Here is a 26,010-nt window from a genome sequence, read left to right on the forward strand (position 1 = left end):
AAAGTAACTATTCTAGAAAAGGCTTCAAATCACCTAAATAAATCCAACTAAATCTAAACCAAGTGTATCCCCATCTCAACTTCTTAGAGGGATCTGCTGCTTATCACCCAACACCACCTGGTGCGAAGGGAAGTGGCAAGGAGGGTGTGTCCGAGTAGAAAGAGTCAGTGGTCTTAACCAACTGGGGTGAAAACATCTTACTTTCTGTATATTATAAGACCATGTGAATGCACTGCCAGAGCTCCTCCCAGGAAGTGAGGGCCCTGGAGCTTCAGTTTCATTAGCTTCGTGGCAAGTCTCCTCTGCCTAGAAAAATAATCAAGCAGGTGAACAAATAGCAACAGAAAAGAAAAAAACTCCTAGGGATGAAAATATTCAAAATGGTAAACTGATGCTTTGAAACCAACATGTTACAGAAGCACCTGCTATGAATTAGGTGGGTGCAAGAGTAATCGCGCCCACCTAATTGCAGTAATTGCACCAACCTAATATGTTTCTACTGCAACCACAGAAGTGTAAAGAAAGGATTTCATGCTGGTGCTGAAAACCCAGAGATTGGAGTTATACATCATCATATACACAGAGTAGCAGCTTGCCTATGTGAAAGTTTGCAGATAAGAATTTTCCATTAAATGATGTTATCAAAATGGTGGTAAATGGAAATAAAATCCAAACCACTACAGTCAAGACTCTTTTCACCTTTATGTCAAGAAATAGGATCAGCATTCCACTCTGGTGTTTGATACCTTGGAGCACTGGCATCTGAAAAGGAGAGTTTTGCTGAGAGTTTATAAGCTAAAAGAAACTTCAGTGTGTGTGTGTTTGTTTGTATGTGGGTGTGTGAATGATTCTCCCTTTTCAGATTTGTTAAAAAATAGTTGTTACATTTTAAAAACTGATTTATTCTTGCAAGGCGCAGTGGCTCACCCCTGTAATCCCAGCACTTTGAGAGGCTGAGGAGGACCACTTAAGCCCAGGAGTTTGAGACTAGCCTGGGCAACATAGCGATACCCCTGTCTCTATTTAAAAAATACAGAAATTAGCTGGGTGTGGTGGTGCCTGCCTGTGGTCCCAACTACTTGGGAGGCTGAGGTGGGAGGATTGCTTGAACCCAGCACTTCAAGGTATCAGTGAGCTATGATTGTGTTGCTGCACTCCAGCCTGGGTGACAGAGCAAAACCCTGTCTCAAAAAAAGAGTGACTTGTTCATATAAAAAATGCTTAGTATCTGAATAAACTTAATATAAAACTGTCAGGATTGCATGAAAGCCTATCAGTGTGTACTGACAAAGTGTATAGATTTCAAGCAAATATTCAACTTTGTAAAAGTGTGGATAAAATGATCAGTTGAGTACTAAAGAAGAATTATTACGACTAGTGGAGCAGCATCTATGAACGCTTAAGACAACACATTATTTAAAGAAATACTGGTTATAGTACAGTTCAATTGGATTCAGAATCCATTCCTATTAGCACAAGGAGGCTTAGCACTATACTTGTCAGTAAAAGTACAGAGTATATAGAGAATGAGCAACTTATCTAAAATTAGGTTAATGGTAAAAAGGAGTTTCTCAGAGAAAAAGCAATGAATATTTATCTGCCTTTTGTTGATATCCGACATGCGTGAATGGAGTTTCTTAGAAATGGTGACTATCAGGAATTAAAAGAGATTAGCCTTAAAGAGGATCAGGGGTTTCTGGGAGCCCTTTCAAGCATAAGCCCTGTTTCTATAAAGTTATCTTTATAGGAGCAAGCTGAAGGTTCTTATTGAAATACATGGAATATCTAGAATGAACATTTTATTTGGAAGTTTTATATGAATTGATATTTAATATCACCTATATATTTTATTGTTCTTATCAGGATAATATATTGCAAAAATTTGTATTTTTTTTCATAAGGCTCTATACAGGTAGCCTCATATAGGTCATCTTCACCAGTTTAGCCCAGTGGGCTGGACAAATATTATCACTTTGTATGTGGGCCTTGAAGGTATAATGTGGGGAAGCGTTTCTTTGTGGTGTGACCTCAATTCCTGTGGCATTTTGAGGACTCTTGCTTTTTTTTTTCATCTGTAGAATAAAAATACTGATAGAATCTCTCTTATTCTGTAGTTGTGAAGACAAAATAAATTCATACTCATAAAGCACTTAGAACAGAATCTGCTACATTATAGCCAGAAATATTATAACACACAGGTGTTTTTATCTTTTTCATAACTCGACTAGTTGAGATTTTGTCTACAACTTCTTGGCGTGTGTACAATAAAAACAATGGGAATATTTAGTGGCTTTTCATAATGCACACTGAGGGTTTGTTTCCGTCCTTGCTGAGGTCAATGTACCTGACCCACTTCATATTCTTTTCACCCCCCACGCTCCTTGGAAAATAGTAATTGTTTGATAAATAATTTGATTGATGAATGAAGGAAAAACTAAAAAGAAGGATTTTCTTTAGGCTAAGAAAAATATCAGGCCATAGTCAGACAGCATCTGCCATGCACCCGTGGATGCCTGCTACAGGATGCGGAACTGAGGGACCAAGCATTTTCTTGCAGTTGTGCATTAGTGGAGGGTTGTGGATGATCAATGTATTAAAGTCTGTGTTTGCTTCCTTCAGCAAAAAAAGTTCACCATCACAAGCAGTGTCACTGGGAAGAAGCACACATTTGTCACAGATTCAGCCAAGACCAGTAAATACTTACTGGACCTCTGCTCAGCCCAGCATGGGTTTAATGCACAGATGGGCTCTGGGCAGCCTTCCCATGTTTTATTTGGTGAGTAGAAGCTATATTCTCCATATACACTTTGACAAGTTTGTTATTTCATAAAATAATTTGTATAAATAGATACAATTGATCTGGGGACCTCTAACAGAGTTGTAAATCTAATAATGACAGAAATACAATAAAAATGAAATACAGTTTTATTTTCTCATGTTGGCAAGCACTAAAATAAATAACACTGGGAGGGTAAATTGATATGATCTTTTCAGAGTGCGATTGGAAATATACATCAAAAGCCTTAAAAAGTGCATGTCCTCTTGGCCCCATAATTTTACTTGTAGATAGATATGTATCCTAAGATAATCAATATAGACATACACTAAAGTTGCTGCCCATGGACGTCTACTAGGGTGTCGTTTATGACACTGACCATTTGAAAGCAATCTAAGTATCCAAACATAGAAGACCAGATAAATAAACCAAGAACATCTATATAATTCAGACAGTGAAATCAGTTTTTGGATAGTGGTGATATGTGAAACTGTACATGATATAGTGCTAAGTGAGGAAAGGGAAGTTATAAGACTGTATCTAGCTAGCACCGTCCAATGACACTTTCTTCAATGATGGAAATATCTGCATTGTTCAGTGTGGGAGTCACTAGCAACACAGACCTATCATGAACAAAAGTTCTTGGAAAAGGAATTCGAAGGAAAAAGACTTTATTCCTGTTACAGTCTGCAAACCCAGAAGGCACAACCTTGGTATAAAACAAAGGTGTGTTCTAGAGAACAAAGAGAGGGTTTGGCTTTTATAGAGAAAGCTCCCACCTAGGTTCCCAATCAAGTTCATTTATGCAAATGAAGGATTCAAACTTGCTTAGTTCGGATTGGTTGATGTGGTGCAGTTCTGACTAGTTGATACAGCTGAGCCCTGATTTGAGGAGGCAGGTGAGCTCTGATTGGTTGGTTCAGGTGAGCTCTGAAAGTCCCAATGTTAAACACAACGGTGGGTATTTAAGGAACTCAGAGTACCTGTGTGACCTCTAGTCAGCAAATGGCTGCTTGGCTCTGTTTTATTTATTTATTTATATTTTTCAGCTTTTAGTTTTTATTTACTTATGAAACATAAAGCAATTTTGGACAAAAGGTAACAAATAAACCTTGAAATTTCAATGGCTTAATACAGCAAAGTTTTGCTTCTCAGGCACTTCTTAGTCTGGCTATTTTGAAGCTCTCTTCCAGTGACTTGGGGTCTCTGCTGCTTCCACGGAGAGCTCCATTATCTAGAACAATTACTCCAGAAAAGAAAGAGAGAGCCGTAAAATTACACAAGATGTTTTAAGAGCCAGACCCCAAAGTGACTCATATTGCTTCCATCTGCATTTCATTAACAGAACACAGTCACACGGCCCCCAAGACAACTGCAAGAGGGGTTGGAAAGGGAGGACTTCCTGTGTGCCCAGGAAGAGGAAGTAGTGTAATGATACACCATGGTCCTTGCCACAACGGCTGCAGCCATCTGCTGTATCACCCTTAATTGAGAGTTTGGTATTAAATTCATAGCAGGACCAGATTACTGAAGAGGCAGAGTTTGTAATTTGTGTTTAGATTGGAATCCTTGCAAGGGAAAACACTAAAATGTTTCTGCAATACACATAATCTAGAGATCAGGTGGACAGCATGGTGACCTGAATGCAGCACAGTTGAAGATTACCTACCAACAAGAATAACAAGGAATGTCCTATTAAATAGCCCTGGAAGCACCTGTACCAATCAGGAAGCTATTTGCTGCTGCTTAGCAATTACAGTGAGAAATGTAACTTATCACATTCTCCTACTTTTGGTTGCTTAGCGTATCTTTTGCTTACTGTGCTTCTAAATTCAAAAAATATAAATACCCTTGTTTTACCAGAACCATATCTTAAACATTTAAGGTACCTTGTATAGTAGGATTTTTTTTTTTGCCTGAATTCATTTTTTTAGAAAAATTTCAACTTTTATTTTAGATGCAGGGGGTACATGTGCAGATTTGTTACATGGGAATATTACGTGATGCTGAGAGGTTTGGAGTATGGATCCGGTCACCCTGGTAGTGAGCATAGTGCCCGATAGGTAGTTTTCTAACCCACCTCACCTTCCTCCACCCTCTAGTAGTCCACAGTGTCTATTGTTCCCATATTTATGTCTATGTCTGATCAATGCTTAGCTCCTGCTTATAAGGAAGAACATGCGGTATTTGATTTTCTGTTCCTGCATTAGTTTGCTTAGGATTATGGCTTCCAGCTCGATCCATGTTACTGGATACAAAATCAATGTACAAAAATCAGTAGCATCTCTATACACCAACAACATCTCAGGCTGAAGAGTGAAATCAAGAACACAATCCCACTTAAATAATAGCCACAAAGAAAATGAAATACCCAGGAATACAGCTAACCAGGAAGGTGAACAATCTCTACAAGGAGAACTACAAAACACTGCTGAAAGAAATCAGAGACAACACAAATAAATGGAAAAACATTCTATGCTCATGGATCGGAAGAATCAATATTGTAAAAATAGCCATACTGCCCAAAGCAATTTACAGATTCAATGCTATTCCCGTCAAACTACCAATGTCATTCTTCACAGAATTAGAAAAATACTATTCTAAATTTCATATGGGACCTAAAAAGAGCCTGAATAGCCAAAGCAATCTATTTTAAATTTGGGCCCAGTTAGCTGCTCAGAATCCATCTTGAGGGATTGGCTCTTTCAAGTTCACATTTGTTCACACTATTGGGCACTTCAAAGGTGGCAAAAAGAACTGAGGGATTACATTTTCAATGTTATTTAATTTCGTCCATTTATATTTAAATTTAAATGGCCACATGTGCCTACCGTTTTGAATAGCATAGTTATAGATAGACACACAACGCTAATTTGGTTAATATTAATGTGTTTTAAGATAAGAAAGAATACAGAAATGAACTGCACCAAAATGTTACTTGTTATTACCTTTGGGAGTTAGGCATGCAGGCATGACTGTTTTCTCTGCGATACTTTTTTGATATTTATTAAAGTTACAACAATAAACGTGTATTATTGTTATAACTAAGAGTGAGACTTGGTTAAAATGGGGTGCACATCACATAAGACAAGCTAATATTTACTGAGCATTTACGAAGTGCTATGGAGCTATTTAGTATTGTTTTTACTATTTTTTCCTGGTGTTATGCTAAGTATTTACACTAATTACCTCCCTTATGTTCATAATTTACTGTTTTCTCAAACTGTCCTGGTCAAGCAGCTCCAGGAGGCAGGTACCACCATTATGGGGAGGAGCAAACTGAGGCTTGGAAAAGTTAAGTAATGTGCTGGCTGCATGGTGGTGGGCCTAGCCAAGATTTGAACCTGTGGCTGTTGGGGCCCAGTGCCTGTACTATGGCCTTTCATAACCAGCCAGAGCATGGAATTCAGTGCTAGAGAGACTTGGTTTTGCGCACTGGCTTTACCACAGCTGCTGTCAATGTCTAAGCATTAGTTCTTCTTTGGCCATAAAAGGGAGCAATACAATACAGTGGTTTACACCCTTCATGTTCAGAGCATGGTTCCTGGAGCTGCAGCATGCATGTCATCTGGGAGCTTGCAAAGGATGCAGAATCTCAGGCCCCACTCCAGACCATCTGAATCTGAATCTGCCTTTTAAAAAGAACCCAAGTGATTTGAATGTACATATAAGCTTCAGAAACACTGACTTGGAATGTGGCCTGTGGAGTCCAGTAGACTCAGGGGAGTGCCACTTTCTAGCTGCGTGACTTTGGGCAGCTCACTTCCCCTTTCGGAGCTGGAGAGTCCTCATTGGCGCACACAGACCATACTGTAGGCTTGTATTGTGCTCGAGTGGGAAGGTGTGTGCGTGTAACATTTCTAGCTCAGTGTCTGGGGTTCTGTGCTCAGTGTGAGGGTAGTAATGGTGGCTCCTGCTCACAGGGGCTTTGTTCAGTGTCAGCCAATTCTTATGGGAGCTTTGTCATTGGGTCCTGGAGCTGGCCCAGGAGTTGGGGTCAACTGGGAAACAAAATTTTTGAACTTTCAGATGCAGAACCAAATGCAGAAAATAATGGTAGCTTATTTTATTATTTGTAGCAGAACCAGATGAACATATAAACATTTCATTGAAACCACAGGCTGGTGGTTCCAGGATATTTCCGGGGAGCTGGAGGTGACAAATGTAAATTAATTATACCTGACTTACCTGCTATTGCTGAGAAAAGTGTGTGAAACACCATCAATATTGCTTTTATTGCCTGATTTCAGTGACTGTAAAATATTTATAAAGATTTCATAAGCTCACTTGTAAAATTAGTCCTTTCAGGCCTATTTGGCTTGTAATAGGCTGTTTTCTCAAACTGCACATTCTACCATCTTAGGAGTTTTTAGGAATCTAACATTTATTTGCATTGAAAGGATGAGTTTAGACAAAGTTTCCTTGCCTTTTAAAATATTTCTTCATTTTAGAAACTCTCTCTGCAGACACCCTTTTCAGCGATTACATGCAGCTGAGAACTGGCCGCCTCCAGCTGATGGTCCCACACACCCGTCAAGCTCAGGGCATCCGTAATTGATCTCTTCCTCTCACACACCACTCTTTGCCATGATATTCGTCTTGTTCAAAGGGGGCCACCCAGCCTCCCTGCAGGAAACTGAGAGTGTCTGGGCCTGCACCCTCTCTTCCCACCCCACTTGTCACCAAAAACAGAGAGAGAGATGTCAAAGCTGGGGGAACCCAACACATCTCATATCCTTGAAATGGAGGCACATCACATAATGGACTTGCTGCTGATACTCTTGTCCCAGATAATTGTCCTTCTCAGCCTTCAGAGTGACCTTTCAAAAGGACCAATCTGATCATTTTCTTCCATACTGAAAACTTGTTAATGGCTCTCTGTTGTCTGCAGGGACAAGCTCAAACTTCTTGTTTCAGAACGGCATGCCAGACACTTGCCACTGTGTTCCCAATCCTGCCGTATTCTTTGCCCTGACTCTTCCTCTCTGGTCTCTGGCTGTTTTTCATGCCAGCTTGCAGGCTGTTCAGCACGACAGGATGGCTCAGCTTCCATGGCCTTTGTGCCCAGCATACCCTCTGCCTGCAGTGTGTTCCTAACCCCTTCTTGGCTCAGACCACCAAGATAAGTCCGATCCTCTGTAAATAAGCTTAAGGGTAACCTCCTCCTTGAAGGCTTTCCTGATTGACTGCCCCCAGGTGGCTCTTCCTAGGTGGATGGACCACTCCCTCTGCTATGCAGACCTCTGTCTTCTCACCTGTATTATTCTGCCACTTTTATTTGTGGATATGCCTGCCCGCAGTCAGCAGTGGACTGGGAGTTCCACAAGAGCAGCTCCAGCACAGAACAGAGGTGTGGTGTGTCAAATGGGAAGTGGTTAATACATGTTTTTTGATGAACGAATGGATGATTTGTGTGGAATTACAATCATTTACTGAACCCTTCCCATTTTTGATATTTAGTTCACTTTTTGTTTTTAAGTATTACAAATAATATGATAAATATCATTGGAAGAAATATTTTTCTATATTTTATATCGTTTCTTTTAGCTAGATCTCAGAAGTGTAATTGTTGGGTACCAGCGCTGGGCATTTTTAAGACTATTGCTGTTTTCCCGAGTGCCGTTCTCAAGCCCAGTATTGTCTTGCCTGTTTTGTTGCATCCTTGTTGGAACAGATATCATCGTGTTTATCTTTGTTCATTTGAAGGTAAAAGTGATTTCTCACTGTGGCTTTATTTTGCAGTCCTTTGATTCTTGAGCAGTTGAGCACTTTCCAAGTGCTTCTTAGTCATTCTTCTGTGAATTGTCTCAATAAGTATATTACTTTACAGTTATATTTGGTTCTGTGGGGAGAAGAGATAGATCACTGAGCTTTTACAAATGCATAATTTCAGGACTAAATAGGCAGGATCTGTCAGCCCTGCGGAGTGGGGCCCATGGGCCTTTGCTCAGCTGTTTCTCATGGGCGGCCTGGGGGCTGCAGGGATGGTCTCGGCCCTTCCACAAGAAGGCTGCAAGACTGCAGATTTGCAGTGAGCTGCCCAGAATCTTGTCCTGGCTGTCTTTTCCTCATGGTCCTTGGCCCTGAGTATATGCTGTGCCCTTGTGACACTGCAACTGACTTGGATTTTGCTCTTGACATCCAGATAGATTCAGCCTTATTTCCCTAGTGCCACAATTATGCTATGGGTCATCCACAGCAGGGAATAGAAACTGTCCACTGTCCTCAGCTCGCTAGTGGCTTTGGGACATTCGTGGCAATGCTTCCTTCCATTCTTGAAAGGCTGTCTACTTTTGGCTCGACCACCTTCCAACAAATCCCCCCTCCACTGTTTGTCCACCCAGTCAGCCCCATGAAGCTGAGGCCTGGCGATGACACCGGCACTCACCAGCAGCCCCACCAGCCCACAGCTGTAGGCTGAGTCCCTGATGCTGAGTGCTTGGCACCCAGGGTCTTATTTTCTGACCTCACTAAGCGGCCCCTCTCCTGCTAACTGAGCTTCCTCCTCAGGCTCCAGGCACTCTCCAGCATCTCACAGGCCCTTGAGCTCTCTCTCCTCTGCTAACTTTTGTGAGTCCCCTGCCTCTAAGGGATCACTCCTTCTTGTAATCACAGTCTCTGTGCAGTCTTGCTTCAAACCCGCTAAATCTCTCTGAGCTGAGACCTTGCCTCCACTGTCTCTGCCTAGAATATCCACCTGTGGGTATTAATATCCATCACGATTAAATCTAAGGTCACTGTCCCTTTGGGCCCTGGTAAACAGGAGGCTGAGCGTGTCTCACATCAATCTCCCCTGCTACTGTCATTGTCTTTGTGTCCTCAGCATCCCCATTTTCCAGCGTGGACTGTGGAGTCTGCAGATTTGAGTGTGAGTCTGCCCTACCGCTTACTGGCTTTGGGACCGTGAGCAAATTATTAACACTCTCTTAGCCCCAAGTTCCATGATCTTTAAATTGGGTATAATAATATCTACCCCATAGGGTCATTGTGAGGATTAAATGAGACAATGCAGATAATGTGCTTCCCACCATGCCTGGCACATAGTAAGCATTCAGCAAATATTAGTAGTTGATGTTGACATTACTGCTGTTGTTGCTGTTTCTGAGCAAGCCCAAGCTCTGGAGTAAGATACTAGGCAGTTTGTGCAAAAGCTGCAGTTCACATTTAATTTACTTATATTCCTTCATTGCCTTTTGCCTACTGTATGTGAGTGATGGTACCATAATGCCTCATGCATGCAGAAAATTCTCAAAAAGTTTTTTTAAAAGGCTGGCTTTTTCAGTAAGCACAGCCCTGGCAGGGAACCAGACACCATTGTAGGGAAGAGATGGGGGTCTGTTTGAAGAAATATGTGCCCATGGATATACTTGAAATGGAGGCACTTCACCGGGCTCTAGAAGTGCATGTGCACACACACACACACACACACACAGAGAAACCAGGAGCCACACACTACCATGTGTCTGACCATTCTTTCCTTCTTGGTTTTAGCAAGGCACAGATGGTCAGAATGTAGTCATCATCTTCCTTTCTTAAAATACTAACTTGGCTTTATGTAAAGCCTCATTAACTTAAAAGCTCTATTTTTCAAATCCCAATTTTTTTATGAACAATGTGAATAGTGAAGTGGGGAGTTAATCACATCCATGGTCTGAAGTTCAAGACTTCATCAAAGTTATTTATTAAACATTTCTGCATGAAAGGAGAAAGGCAAGTGTCAAAGCTGGGGGGACCCAACACATCTCATATTATATTTCAGGAAATAGGACCTTGTATTAAATATGATTACCAGGGCAAACTACGCTGTGTAGAGATTAAAGGTTATATTCCACAGAGCAGAGACTAATCTTGGGATCCCAGGAGATTTGGAGGAATATTTGCTACAAGAATGTTTGGGAGGACAAATCTGTAAAAGCAGAAAGCAGAAGGGGACGGGGCAGCTGATTTCGCAGGAGGCTCGGCCGCAGCCCGACACACCCGCAAATGCTCTAGGGTTAGCACCCATTTAAACAGGCTCTTTGGCTCTGCGTCCTGTCAGCTGCAGGGAGAGAGAGAGCATCTTGTCTCTTCCTTCTTCTGTTTCTGAGGTTTCTTTCATTAGCAAGTGCTAATTAGGAGAACTTACATTCCCAGGGATAATCGCAGGAGACAAAATAGCAGCAGAAAAAGAAAGGAGGAGAGTGGGGGCCCAGTGATATGTTACAACCACCAGAGCAATGGATCCAGCATCATTCTTGTGTGTGTGTATGTCTATCTTTTTCTCCCCAAATTCAGACCATGATAAGTTTGTGCAAATGGCCAATTTGAGTCCTGCACACCAGGCCCAGTCTAAGCCTCTCATTTGGATTCAGAGATTGTCATGCTCAGAAAACGAGTTGTTTGCATCCAGGCTTCAGGATGCTGGAGGAGGCCTGTTGAGTACATCACTGGATAACTTCAACGTGGACGGCAGCAAGGAGGCTGGAGCAGAAGGCATCGGGCGCAGGTGGGTGTGACACATTTGTTCTCTGGGCCCAAACCACCATGTGCTTGATGCTTTGCAGTGATCTGTACTGAAGATTTTTTTTTTTTTTTTTTTTTGAGAGTTTTGCTCTTGTTGCCCAGGCTGGAGGAGTGCAGTGGCGTGATCTTGGCTCACCACAACCTCAGCCTTCCGAGTTCAAGCGATTCTCCTGCCTCAGCCTCTCGAGTAGCTGGGATTACAGGCATGCACTGCCACACCCTGCTAATTTTTGTATTTTTAGTAGAGACGAGGATTCTCCATGTTGGTGAGGCTGGTCTCGACCTGAGGTCCAGACCTCAGGTGACCCACCCTCCTTGGCCTCCCAAAGTGCTGGGATTATAGGCATGAGCCACCACGCCCAGCCAAGAAATTGTTTAAAAGATGTTAGATGTCTAAGAAAAGTATATATTTATTGGGTAACTGTCAATCAATTCCACAGAGATTTACAGAAGACCATCTATGGGCTAAGTCTATGTTAAACACTCTAGGGCCAACCTCTCATTCCTCCTTCTATGATGCTTGCGTCTTTTGATGAAGAAAGAACTAGATGATAATATGAAATTGGAGAGGACAAATAAACAAGTTGCAATAAGCCTGTTTGGCCTTATTATCAGCCAGGTGCTGTTCTGAGCATGTGTACACATCAACTAATTTAAGTCTTATGACTCTGTTAAGTGTTTCTGTTGTTCTTATCGCATCACAGAGAGGAAACCCAGGGGTTAGGATTTGAACACATGCAGCTGGCCTTAGAGTCCAACTCCTAACCTCTACACCATGCTACCTTTCCTATTGATGAGTTTCTTATCATTTAAATTTATAGGTAAAAATAGTGGGCTTATAAATGCAACTTCACATGACAAAACAATGATTCATAAATTTAAAAATAGCCTAGGACTTGGATTACATTTACACTGCAATTTATAGAAATAGCACAGATTCCCAGGCAGCATATGACCAATGAAGGTTGCTGCAGGAGCTTTTTTTTTGGGATGAGTTTTCCAGCTACTTCAGCAAGAGGGTATGGATGATTCATTTGAACTGAAAGTCTATGTGCGTATCTATATCTATACCTATATCTATATCCATAACTATCATCTTAAAGTAATTCTTAGAAAATTATTGCCCCAAATTCTGTTGATGCAAATGTACATTGCTGTGCACCACAAACTAAATCAACAGTGGTAAAGCAAAATGGTTTCAAGCATCTATTGTTGTGTAACAAACGACCCCAAAGCATAGTGGCTTAAAACAATCACCATTGTGTTATTCCATTTCACAATGAACTGGATTAGAAATTTCACAGTGAACTGGGTTAGAAATTCAGGCAGGACTTAATTGAGGGATTCTTCTGGGTTTCATGTGGTATTGACTGGGGTCCCGCAGATGCTGAACTAGTTTAGAGGACGCAAGACGACTTTGTTCACAGGCTGGTTCCTTGGATGGTTGGGAAGCAGTGCTCACGGAGCCCCTCTCCCTCCGTGAGTAGTCTTGACTCCTCTCCATGTGGGGTCTCCAGCAAGGTTCTGCAAGGCAGGAGGGCTCCAAGATCCCAAAAAGAAGCTGTCAGTTCTCTTCAAGTCTAGGCCTGAAGCTAGCCTGGTGTCACTCCTGCTATATTGTTGGTTAAAATAGTCACAGGTCAGCACAGATTCAAGGGGAGCAGAAATAGGCTCCACTCTTGATGTAGGAGTGTCCAAGACCTTGTGGACATCTTTCATTTGTCACCCAAACTACTGGTACCTTATAGCACTTCATTGTTTAAAAGGCAGAAGAAGCCGTGACTGACTCAAGGCCATCTTGAGGATGTGTTGCCCGCAAAGCATCCTTCCTGAGAATGGTGGCCCTTCCAGCAACTGGCCAGTGGTCACGCACAGTAGGGGCTTTTCAGTGTTGCATGGTTGCTGGCCTTCTTGATACAAAGCTGAATTGGCACCCTCTGTAATATTCGGTATAACTCTAATCTTGGTTTACGAATGCCAAATTGTCATGACCCTTAATAACTCACATCAGAAGTTACCGGTAACCTGTGGGTGAAAAAGGAAACCTAATTACTAGGCTTTTGAGTTCTTGGAAGATTCCCCCCACCCCACCTCCAAGAAGCACAGCTTGAGACACTGGTTTGGGTGCGGGTATGTTTTTGTGGAGGTGATGCCAAGAAGAAGTGAGAGAGAGAGGGAGTTGGGGAAGCAGGCAAAGTGTGGTCACACGGGTAGGGGTCACCAGGTAGCTGTTGAGGGCAACCAGGGCTCAGCTCCACAGAGGTGTGCAGAGGCCTCCTAGAACTGCAAGACAGGAGGCAAACACCATGTACTGGCTCCTACTTCCCTTTGGTTGAAGGATGGGAGGCCTGGACTCTCCCACGCTTTTGGGTAAGGCTGGAATAGTGGGGGTGGAGGAGATGGCTCCCAAAATGGACAAGAATCTCTAGAGCAGAAAGAGGGCCACACCTGAGCCAGGATGCTGTCAGCTCAGCTGAGCCTGAGCTCTCATGGAACTGCCCCCCACCACTGCAGTTGAAGTCTGAGGTGGGCCAAAGGCCATGACAGTGATGCAGTTGAGACGTTTAGCATTTCTGTCATGGTACAGAGGCCACTCTGCCGGGGGCCCCTTCTGACAGGGTTCTGGATCAAGCCCCGCATCATAGAAGTCGTTTGCCAATACTTGCTCTGCGGTCTAGTGCTGTGTGACCTCCAGGAAGTTATTCAACACCTCAGGCCTCAGTTTCCTCATTCGTCCAGTGGTAGTAATAGTCATCCCTCCCCACTGGGTGTCTGTGGGAATTAAATCATGTTATAAAAGCTGAATATGGGTTGGGTCTCTGGTGACTGCCCTGATGCTGATCTCGAACACAGCATTAGGCTCCATGAATGGTGCAGCAATTTCCAAGCAAGGGCACCAGGGACGGCTGCTTGGGGGATGCGACATCAGGTCTTGACTGATGAATGTGAATGATTCCACTCTGAGGAACCTGGAGCAGTCACATTCATAGACCAGAAAGAGCACGGCAATGGCCAGGGGATGAGGTGGGTGGAATGGGAGTTGTGTCGAATGGGTGCAGTTTCAATTTGGGAAGACGGACAGAGCTCTGGGGATGGACTTTGGTGATGGTAGCACAACATCGTGAACGGACTGTGTGCACTGATCTGGGCACGGTGAGAAGAGGAGGAAGAATACCATGAGCAAGGGCCTCCTTAGTCTTACTAGAAAAATGGATTGAGCACCTACTGTGTGCCAGCCCTGGGCCAGGTGTGGAGGATTCGGCGGTGAGCAGGACAGATGTGGTCCCCACCTCATGAGCTCACAGGCCAGTGGAGAGGTGGCCCACATGGGGTCTGTGTGGAAAGGTGTGGGTCATGCCGCTGGCCTGAGCCTGGGCATGTGACCACAGGAGGGAAGGCTGACATGCAGAGGCAGGACCCCATCGCCAGTGGCATTCCTGAGCAGTTGTTTACACAGCATGTGGTGCCAGTGGCTGCCTGCCCTGAGGTACAGCTCCTGCCTGCCCTCCCACTCCTGGGAGGTGGCCTCTGACTTCACATCACTGCTTTTCTGAAGTCTTTCCCCACTGCCTCAGGCAAAGGTGTGGCTCCTCCACATCGCTGGCTCCAGTTAGGGTGGTACCCTCTGTCCCCTCCACCCTGACACCCACATGCTCATGTCTGTGCTGTTAAACATGGAACTTCTCAAGAACAGCAATGTGTCTGGTATATCCTTAGCTCTAAGGCTGGTAGGGAAAGCTTTCAGTAAATGGATCGTTTTAAAATTCACATTTAAAATGTTTTTCAATTGTGATAAAATACACATAATATAACACCTACCATCCTAACCACTTGTCAGTTCAGTAGCACACAGTCCGTTCACGATGTTGTGCTACCATCACCAAAGTCCATCCCCAGAGCTCTGTCCGTCTTCCCAAATTGAAACTGCACCCATTCGACACAACTCCCATTCCACCCACCTCATCCCCTGGCCATTGCCGTGCTCTTTCTGGTCTATGAATGTGACTGCTCCAGGTTCCTCAGATGAGTGGAATCATTCACATTTCATCCTTTTGTGACTGGCAGTGATTGGCTTTTAAGCAGTAAAGGGTTGCAGGTGTGGCCTAGATCACATGGGTCATAAAACCCCAGGCCCAGAAAAGCCCTTCCTTTTCCCTAAAGGCCACCTGAAGGCCACCTCAGCATCATCACCTCTCTCGGCTCCTCCCAGACTGTGGGGATTTCTCCATCCATTGAGCACACGAACACCCTGTCGCAACCTCTCCCTGGGCAACTTGGTTGGCTCTAGTAGGCATGAAAGTCATCCACCCTGCATCCCACAGCAGGTTGGGGACTCCCAGAGGACAGGGCCCATGCCTGACCCACCCTTTACCCTCAGCGCCTTGGAGCTCAGGCCTGACACCTGGGATTCTCAGTCACTGTGGGTCGATCGTGCTGCAAGGCAAGCACAAACACGAGCCAAGTCAGAGTGAGGCCTCGTCCATCGCCAGTCTCCAAAGCTACTCTGTGCTGCACCTCGCTGTGAGGCTGGACTTCTCCTCCCCACCACCGCCCCTGTTCTTCCCTTTCTGGCTGCAGCCTCTTTGCACAGTGCCAAGCTCCCTGCAGAGAGCCCTGGTGTCACAGCTCCAAGGGTACAGGGGGTGGGTCCATGGGTAACTATCCATGCCAGCGACCCCTGCCATAGTCCAGCTGCTTGAAGCTGTGAGATTGCTGTGGGGCTCTGAGGGGTGGGGTCAGTCTGGGTAACCAGGGGAGCTGAATCTGCTCAGATGTTTGGCTGTCCAGGAGGCCCAGAGATGGCTTTTTCCAGGGCTCTGAGACCCACAGCTTTACGTCAATTGTTCTCTCTCACTCTAGACTTTGCTCACCTCTGAATGTAGCTTATCTCTGTGCAGAACTGACCCCGGGGCTGGGGCGACATCTCCCTTGACTCATTATTCTGCCAGGCTCTAGTACATTATTTACTAGCATGAGGCATATTCCGTCAGGGCCAGTTGAATGCCTGCATGAATGCTTCCTGTTCACAGCATGGTATGATCAGGTGGCACCCAACACAACATGTACAATGATCAAGCAGGTCAGTGACCCTGCGCAGCTCTCGAGCATGTGGTAGGTGGGGTGTGGAGGGTGCCTGGCCTGGCTGAAGGCCTTCAGCTGAAAACAGGAGCAAACGACAAAACATCAGTATCCACTAAGAGTGCTGGTGTTTCATGCTTACTATCTCATTTCATTTCCCTTAGAAGTCTGGGAAGTAGGAATATTATTCTTATTTTATGGTGGAAAAAATGGGGGTTTACAGGATCATGTATCTTGCACATAGTAGGAGGCTCATATGAAGCCAGAGTGACCTCAGTGTCCCCTCTGAGACATAAAGATCCTAGAGCCATTTTTCCCAGTGCCCTCCTAATAACTAGATCAGCCCTTGATGTGGTCCCTCTGAGAAGCTGCTGGATGACTGGACACAAGGCTGCCCTCCCTGGGCCACCATCCATACTCAGAAATGCCAAGAAGTTGCCTCCTTGAGCCACCTTATCTAACCTCACTGTCCTTTCCCATGGGCCACCTTATCTAACCTCATTTTCTTTTCCTGGCAGCCCCTGCACTGGCCGGGAGCAGCTGAAGAGTGCCTGTGTGATCCAGAAGCCAATGACCTGGGACTCTCTCTCTGGGCCACCTGTTCAGAGCATGCATGCAGGTATGGGCCAGGCCATGACCAGGTCTCGGGTGGAGGAACCCTACACAGGAAGCTTGCTTTGAGTCTTTTACCACCACTTCATTTTGCTTCCCACACAATGTTTGTAACCTTCTTGTTTTTTGAATTGTTTTCTTTTGAAACTACCTGTGGTTGGGAAGAGATATTTAGCTTTGGCTGGGTATGTGGATCTGAAATGTGTTAGCTCTGGCGAAGACAATTCCAGCACTCTTGTCCAGAAGGAAGAACACCTGCTACAGAGGGTGTGTTCAGAAAAAGGCACCATTCACTTGTAGATATGCTTCTTTATGCAGGCCAGAACAGCACCTCCCAGTATTCACCAGAAAACATACACAGAGTAGACGGCAGTCCCTTGTGCCATGCATCCTCCTGGCCAGTTCCCCATTGAATGTGAGGACAAAAAGATCCGACACTTGGAAAAATATCTCTACTCAGTGAGCATTAAGCCTGAGTGTTGGATCAGTGTATTAGTCCGTTTTCACGCTGCTGATAAAGACATACCCAAGACCGGGAAGAAAAAGGTTTAGTTGGACTTACAGTTCCACACAGCTGGAGAGGCCTCAGAATCATAGCGAGAGGCGAAAGGCACTTCTTACATGATGGCAGCAAGAGAAAAATGAGGAAGAAACAAAAGTGGAAACCCCTGATAAACCCATCAGATCTCGTGAGACTTATTCACTATCACGAGAATAGCATGGGAAAGACTGGCCCCCGTGATTCAATTACTTCCCCCTGGGTCCTTCCCACAACATGCGGGAATTCTGGGAGATACAATTCAAGTTGAGATTTGGGTGGGGACACAGCCAAACCATATCAATCAGGAAAACTGCCAGGCAACTCTTTACCAGTAACTGTCTGCCAATTTCTGCCAAGGTCCCTGGGGGAGGGAGAGACGTGGAAGGACTGCAGCGGTGGGTCACCATTTGGGGATTTTCCCAAGTACACTGTGGCACACACTGAAGTGCCCCATCCCGGGACTCCAGCTCTCCAGGAACAGCTTCAGGGCTCTGCCTGGGGGTCCCCCATGATCCAAGCCAGGGGAAGATCACAGGTCACACAGGCTGGGCTGCCGGCACCTTGTCACCCCTGGTTATTTGAGGCCTGGGATGGGAAGGCTTTGATGTCTCACCTCTGTTTTAGCTTTTGTTTTTGTTTTGACTCTTAGCAAGTATTAATATATCTCTGGTCATCCTCTGTCTTGTCCCAAAACCAATGCAGAATAAAATAGCTACAGTAAGTCATACAGAAAACAAGCACCATATCCCATCCTGTTCTTGCCTCTGCTCTTTAAGCTGGAACTTGAGCAACACTGAGTGACACTCCAGAGAGGCTCATGCGAGTGTGTGTTCAGGTGTCCATTCCCAGCACTGCTGGGAGATTAAATATGAGCTACTTTTGTTTTCAGGAATGTGTGCGTGTGAATGTGCGTGCGCGCGCGCGTGTGAAATGCTGTTTACTCCTTTTGTATTAGCTCCCAAATGGGGGGAAAAGCACAACGTGGTGCTCTGATTCTACCTCTAGGGTCAAAGAATAGTAGGAGGAAGAGCTTTACAGCTGAACCGGGCCGAGAAATTGTGTGTGTGACACTGAAACGCGACCCACATCGTGGTTTTGGTAAGAGGGCTCCCTGCAGGTGAGGCCCAGTCTCTACCACTAGGCAAAGTGGGGAGGTGGGTACGGTTTTCCCTTTCAACTTATCTACTCCCCTTTCCTATCCCTCCTCTCCCAGTTTGCCTTTTCTAGTAATCACTTCTGTTTTTTTCTCTCCCTAATTGTCCCTAAAGAGCAATGGGACTTTTGTTTCCAAGTTTTTCTTTTAAGCCTGATACATTTTTGGGGTGCATCTAAGTACAATGCAGAAAAAGATTTTTTCCCCTAATACCATGTAACAACATTCCTCTAGTCAGCGATGGGGAAGAAGAGTCAATTTATCTCACCTCTTACCAGTGACCACTTTCTAAGACCCTAAAAACTGTATAAGAAACAAGGTACGGAGACAAGGTACTTGATTAAAAACCGTTTCTTTCCTATGTCTCATTGTCTACTGGAGCAAAATCCAGTGCATATTGGTGGTTTGTGTTCCTAGCTTTAGCTGTGCTTACTAATGGGGAACAATCCACCTTTCTCCAAGTATCATGGCAGAGTAGAAAAGGTCCTCTATTTGAGGATCAGAAGACCTGACTGTAACTATCAGCTAATGCCACTTGGTAGCTGTGTGATATCAGGGAAATAACCTAACCTCTCTGAACAGCAAAATCACTAAGTATCATCTTATCATGGACTATCATCTTGGATTACAGGTTTTGTCATTAATGAGGGAGAGTATTCAGGCCAAGCTGACCCTGGCATTTTTATATCTTCTGTTATACCTGGAGGACCAGCAGAAAAAGCAAAAACGATCAAACCAGGTACATATTTTTAAATCACTAGAGATACTGTTCTAAGAAACCACTCTTTTTTATTTCCTTGGAAGGATTATGGAGATGTTTTATTTTTCCAGGAGGGCAGATACTAGCCCTGAATCACATCAGTCTGGAGGGCTTCACATTCAACATGGCTGTTAGGATGATCCAGAATTCCCCTGACAACATAGAATTAATTATTTCTCAGTCAAAAGGTATGTTTTAACTCACTCTTGGGAGCTTAAGAGCCTCCCCTGTTTTCAGGAGTACGTGATTACTGAGAGGTACTAGACTTGAAGTCCACGTAGGTCTTCTATATTGCTTTCCTCGTGGTATTGGCTTGCAAAGAAGCAGTGTAGTGGCACAAATAAGCTTTGCAATTTCAGGGGCAGAATGGGCACTATCACTGCTTGTCTTGCTGAAAGGGAGTAACCTACTCTAATTTTGTTAGACACGGCTGGATACAACCAGTCTTTTTTTTCTGTCAACTCTCCTTGCATGGCAGGGAGGACCTTTTTATTGCCACCCAAAGTCCTTGTTGATAGGGTCGGCTCCAGGATTTCTATAGTTTGGGTTTAGGTATAGCAATCAGCTGGGGAGGAGACAGGAACTGTTCTTTGTTAAACTTTTGTTTTGGGTTCAGGGCTACACGTGTAGGTTTGTTATTACAGGCAAACTCGTGTCACAGGGGTTGCTGTACAGACCATTTCATCACCTAGGTGCTCAGCATAGTGCCCAATGGTTATTTTTCCTGATCCTCTCTCTTCTCCCATCCTCCTCCCTCAAGTAGGCTCTGGTGTCTGTTGTTCCCCTCTTTGTGACCATGGGTTCTCATTATTTAGCTCCCACTTATAAATGAGAACATGTGGTATTTGATTTTCCTTTTTTTTTTTTTTGGAGATGGAGTCTCACTCTGTCACCCAGGATGGAGTGCAATGGCACGATCACGGCTCTCTGCAGCCTCCACCTCCCGGGTTCAAGCAATTCTCCTGCCTCAGCCTCCTGAGAAGCTGGGATTACAGGCACGTGCCACCACACCCAGCTAATTTTTGTATTTTTTAGTAGAGACGGGGTTTCAATATGTTGGCCAGGCTGGTCTGGAACGCCTGAACTCAAGTGATCTGCCCGCCTCAGCCTCCCAAAGTGCTGGGATTACAGGCCTGAGCCACTGCACCTGGCCTGTTCTTAAAGCTGAGTTTTCATGGCAAGCTTGCTCTTCTTACTTGATGTGCATGTTCCTGATCAACCTAAAGAGTAAAGTACTTTTTAATGATGATTTTCTTCATCCTTTACATAAGAATGAGAGAGCAACAACTGCCTATATCAAAGGAAAATACTGTTGTTTTTATTGGGAGCAAGCTTGAGGAGCCTGGAGGAAGTAATGGGAGGAGGCTAACATCCCTTCTCCCTAGTTGCCTGAGACCACTGCTGTTTTTTGGTTGGGTGATCCTGTAAACTAACAGCAGATCGCCTGCAAATTCAGGCTCATGATTGCTTCTTCACACTTCAGGGGTGTCGTACAGTTTTCCCTTGTATACAGGAGAACTTCCTGTCACACCAGCCAGCATTTTCTAGGTCCTAATGCAGGCACTGCATTTGCCTTGCCTTCTTAACACCGTGCATGCTCTCTCACTCTTGTGCCTGTACACAGCGCCCTGCAGCTCCCCCGTCCAGAAGCTATGGGTGGTGGAAGGTGGCCATGCTGAGGTCTCAGGCCCACACCCTTCACCCTGGGGTTGAAGCCTTCCCAGGGGCTGGCCTTAGTACATCCCCAATGCCAGTCTCTGGCTTGCTGTCTCTGTCGGATTTCCCAGCACCACTGCTCTCCTTTCTGCGTTGGTTCAGCAATCCCTGTGTTTTCTTCCACATCCTCCACTGACAGGAGCAGTCAAACTGTCCCATGTGTCATCAGGAAACACAATGCAGGTGACCGAATGACAATTCAGCATAGTCCAAGGATGGCCTGCTGTGATGGAGGTTGTCAAAAAGCAGTACTTTTGTAGTATAGTTTGAAGTCAGGTAGCGTGATGCCTCCAGCTTTGTTCTTTTGGCTTAGGATTGACTTGGCGATGAGGGCTCTTTTTTGGTTCCATATGAACTTTAAAGTAGTTTTTTCCAATTCTGTGAAGAAAGTCACTGGTAGCTTGATGGGGATGGCATTGAATCTATAAATTACCTTGGGCAGTATGGCCATTTTCACGATATTGATTCTTCCAACCCATGAGCATGGAATGTTCTTCCATTTGTTTGTATCCTCTTTTATTTCATTGAGCAGTGGTTTGTAGTTCTCCTTGAAGAGGTCCTTCACATCCCTTGTAAGTTGGATTCCTAGGTATTTGATTCTCTTTGAAGCAATTGTGAATGGGAGTTCACTCATGATTTGGCTCTCTGTCTGTCTGTGATTGGTGTACAAGAATGCTTGTGATTTTTGTAATTGATTTTGTGTCCTGAGACTTTGCTGAAGTTGCTTATCAGCTTAAGGAGATTTTGGGCTGAGACAATGGGGTTTTCTAGATATACAATCATGTCATCTGCAAACAGGGACAATTTGACTTTCTCTTTTCCTAATTGAATACCCTTTATTTCCTTCTCCTGCCTGATTGCTCTGGCCAGAACTTCCAGCACTATGTTGAATAGGAGCGGTGAGAGAGGGCATCCCTGTCTTGTGCCAGTTTTCAGAGGGAATGCTTCCAGTTTTTGCCCATTCAGTATGATATTGGCTGTGGGTTTGTCATAGATAGCTCTTATTATTTTGAGATACGTCCCATCAATACCTAATTTATTGAGAGTTTTTAGCATGAAGGGTTGTTGAATTTTGTCAAAGGCCTTTTCTGCATCTATTGAGATAATCACGTGGTTTTTGTCTTTGGTTCTGTTTATATGCTGGATTACATTTATTGATTTGCGTATGTTGAACCAGCCTTGCATCCCAGGGATGAAGCCCACTTGATTATGGTGGATAAGCTTTTTGATGTGCTGCTGGATTCGGTTTGCCAGTATTTTATTGAGGATTTTTGCATCAATGTTCATCAAGGATATTGGTCTGAAATTCTCTTTTTTGGTTATGTCTCTGCCAGGCTTTGGTATCAGGACGATGCTGGCTTCATAAAACGTGTTAGGGAGGATTCCCTCTTTTTCTATCGATTGGAATAGTTTCAGAAGGAATGGTACCAGTTCCTCCTTGTACCTCTGGTAAAATTCGGCTGTGAATCCATCAGGTCCTGGACTCTTTTTGGTTGGTAAGCTATTGATTATTGCCACAATTTCAGAACCTGTTATTGGTCTATTCAGAGATTCAACTTCTTCCTGGTTTAGTCTTGGGAGGGTGTATTTGTCGAGGAATTTATCCATTTCTTCTAGATTTTCTAGTTTATTTGCATAGAGGTGTTTGTAGTATTCTCTGATGGTAGATTGTATTTCTGTGGGATCGGTGGTGATATCCCCTTTTTCATTTTTTATTGCATCTATTTGATTCTTCTCTCTTTTCTTCTTTACTAGTCTTGCTTGCGGTCTATCAATTTTGTTGATCTTTTCAAAAAACCAGCTCCTGGATTCACTAATTTTTTGAAGGGTTTTTTGTGTCTCTATTTCCTTCAGTTCTGCTCTGATTTTAGTTATTTCTAGCCTTCTGCTAGCTTTTGAATGTGTTTGCCCTTGCTTTTCTAGTTCTTTTAATTGTGATGTTAGGGTGTCAATTTTGGATCTTTCCTGCTTTCTCTTGTGGGGATTTAGTGCTATAAATTTCCCTCTACATACTGCTTTGAATGTGTCCCAGAGATTCTGGTATGTTGTGTCTTTGTTCTCGTTGGTTTCAAAGAACATCTTTATTTCTGCCTTCATTTCATTATGTACCCAATAGTCAATTTAATAAATGGTGCTGGGAAAATTAGCTAGCCATATGTAGAAAGCCGAAACTGGATCCCTTCCTTACACCTTATACAAAAATTAATTCAAGATGGATTAAAGACTTAAATGTTAGACCTAAAACCATTAAAATCCTACAAGAAAACCTAGGCAATACCATTCAAGACATAGGCGTGGGCAAGCACTTCATGTCTAAAATACCAAAAGCAATGGCAACAAAAGCCAAAATTGACAAATGGGATCTAATTAAACTAAAGAGCTTCTGCACAGCGAAAGAAACTACCATCAGAGTGAACAGACAACCTACAGAATGGGAGAAAATTTTTGCAACCTACTCATCTGACAAAGGGCTAATATCCAGAATCTACAATGAACTCAAACAAATTTACAAGAAAAAAACAAACTACTGCATCAAAAAGTGGGCAAAGGACATGAACACACACTTCTCAAAAGAAGACATTTATGCAGCCAAAAAACACATGAAGAAATGCTCATCATCTGGCCATCAGAGAAATGCAAATCAAAACCACAGTGAGATACCATCTCACACCAGTTAGAATAGCCATCATTAAAAAATCAGGAAACAACAGGTGCTGGAGAGGATGTGGAGAAATAGGAACACTTTTACACTGTTGGTGGGACTGTAAACTAGTTCAACCATTGTGGAAGTCAGTGTGGCGATTCCCCAGGGATCTAGAACTAGAAATACCATTTGACCCAGCCATCCCATTACTGGGTATATACCCAAAGGACTATAAATCATGCTGCTATAAAGACCCATGCACACGTATGTTTATTGTGGCACTATTCACAATAGCAAAGAGTTGGAACCAACCCAAATGTCCAACAACGATAGACTGGATTAAGAAAATGTGGCACATATACACCATGAAATACTATGCAGTCATACATAAAAAATGATGAGTTCATGTCCTTTGTAGCGACATGGATGAGACTGGAAAACATCATTCTCAGTAAACTATCGCAAGGACAAAAAACCAAACACTGCATGTTCTCACTCATAGGTGGGAATTGAACAATGAGAACTCATGGACACAGGAAGGGGAACATCACACTCCGGGGACTGTTGTGGGGTTGGGGGAGGGGGGAGGGACAGCATTAGGAGATACACCTAATGCTAAATGACAAGTTAATGGGTGCAGGAAATCAACATGGCACATGGATACATATGTAACAAACCTGCACATTGTGTACATGTACCCTAAAACCTAAAGTATAATAATAAAAAATAATAAAAAAAAGAAGATGTGATACACTGGAATACTACTAAGCCTTAGAAAAAGAAGGAAATTCTGCCATATACAATAACATAAACTGTGAAAAAAAAAAAAAAGCAGTACTCGAGGTCTGCTATTCTTAAACTACAACCTCACATTAGAATTCCAGACAATAAGTTTCCCACAACGGCTGGGAGTAAAATGTCCTTTCACTGTGATGCCCCAGCCACCTTTTGGCAATGCTGCCTTCATCATGGTGGGGTTTCCTCATAGCTGGGCCACTGCCAGAGGAAGACGTTTCCTTGGTGATGCTGCCTAGGTTTCCATGGCAGAGACTTAACTACCATGACTTTCTTTTATCTCGTTAGGCTGCTGTTAAGGCAGCTGGGCTAGATTGGAGATCAGGATCAGACAGATAAAATGTCCATCATGAGCATCTGTCATAGTCTACAATAAATTGAGTTTCAGTTACCAAAGAAGATCTCCCACCTCCTATGTCTACTAGGCAGGGCACCAGTTGCAGCATGGCTTGACTTTTCAATTCAATCGTAAGTCCCATCCTCACCTCTCATGGAGGGCGTGGAAGAGAATGAGCTGATGCTTATGATACTGCCAGAAGGACAATGATGATAGAATCTGTGAATGAAATGGCCAGAAATACAGCATTACGAAACAATGGCCCTGCCACTCCCTGCTGGATACCTTTAGATTTGAATAACTTCAAATCAAATTCATTAAATCAAATTTATTCAAGTTGAATTCATTCAGCGTGTGAGTTTGGGCACTTCCCTCAATGTTAATGAGTCTGTATCAAAAGTAGTAAATCTACTTGTATCCAGGTCTAAAGAAAATCAAACTGTTATTCATTCCTCCCACATATATTTGTTGAGCAGCTAATAATAACATGTTAACAGTAGATACATTTATTGAGGCTCTACCATGTACTAAGCTGTGCGTGTCTCTGTGTGTGTGTGTGTGTGTGTGTGTGTGTATGACAGCCATATACATATATATATATATATATATATGAGGGAATATATATTCTTTCATATATGCATATATATTTTTATCTTTCTTTACATATGTAAAATCTTTTCTCTGTGTATAATCTCTAAGCCTCACCAACTCTACAATATTATTGATATTTATATTGTCTCTACTTTCAATACAGGAAAATTTAGGTTCAGTCATGTTAAGTACCTTGCCCAAGGTTTTCCTACTGATTCACAACCTCATGTTCTTTTCTTTGTTCTATGCCAGGTCACGAGTCAGACACGGGGTAAGCAGGAATCAGTGACACAGCCTTCACTCACAGGGGCCTGCAGTTTGGTTATTACCAAGCCTCCCAAAAGGACCCGATACGTTGGTTTTTGGATCACACGGTGGTTGCAGATGTGCTCAGTGGGATGTCCAGGAGAGGCTGGGTTGAAGACAGTTCCCACATGCTGGCTGTAGGATTTGGGGAAGGATACTTAATAGCTTTGACTCTGTGTTCTCATGTTTGAACTGGGA

The 26,010-nt window shown here is 43.7% G+C and overlaps 1 protein-coding gene across 2 annotated transcripts in view; it reads left to right on the plus strand.

Annotated features, from left to right (window-relative positions):
- The window catches only part of FRMPD2 (FERM and PDZ domain containing 2), a 99,161-nt gene that overhangs the window by 48,163 nt on the left and 24,988 nt on the right, over nucleotides 1–26,010 (plus strand). For both annotated transcript variants that reach the window (XM_055275408.2, XM_055275407.2), the window contains 6 exons: nucleotides 2,620–2,776; nucleotides 11,051–11,261; nucleotides 16,876–16,976; nucleotides 18,516–18,608; nucleotides 19,295–19,402; nucleotides 19,495–19,611. In XM_055275408.2, the coding sequence (XP_055131383.1) occupies nucleotides 2,620–2,776; nucleotides 11,051–11,261; nucleotides 16,876–16,976; nucleotides 18,516–18,608; nucleotides 19,295–19,402; nucleotides 19,495–19,611 (787 nt within the window). The remainder of the gene's footprint in view (nucleotides 1–2,619; nucleotides 2,777–11,050; nucleotides 11,262–16,875; nucleotides 16,977–18,515; nucleotides 18,609–19,294; nucleotides 19,403–19,494; nucleotides 19,612–26,010) is intronic.

Source organism: Symphalangus syndactylus, chromosome 4, assembly GCF_028878055.3.
Source record: "Symphalangus syndactylus isolate Jambi chromosome 4, NHGRI_mSymSyn1-v2.1_pri, whole genome shotgun sequence".
In the NCBI taxonomy this organism is placed as follows: Eukaryota; Metazoa; Chordata; class Mammalia; order Primates; family Hylobatidae; genus Symphalangus; species Symphalangus syndactylus.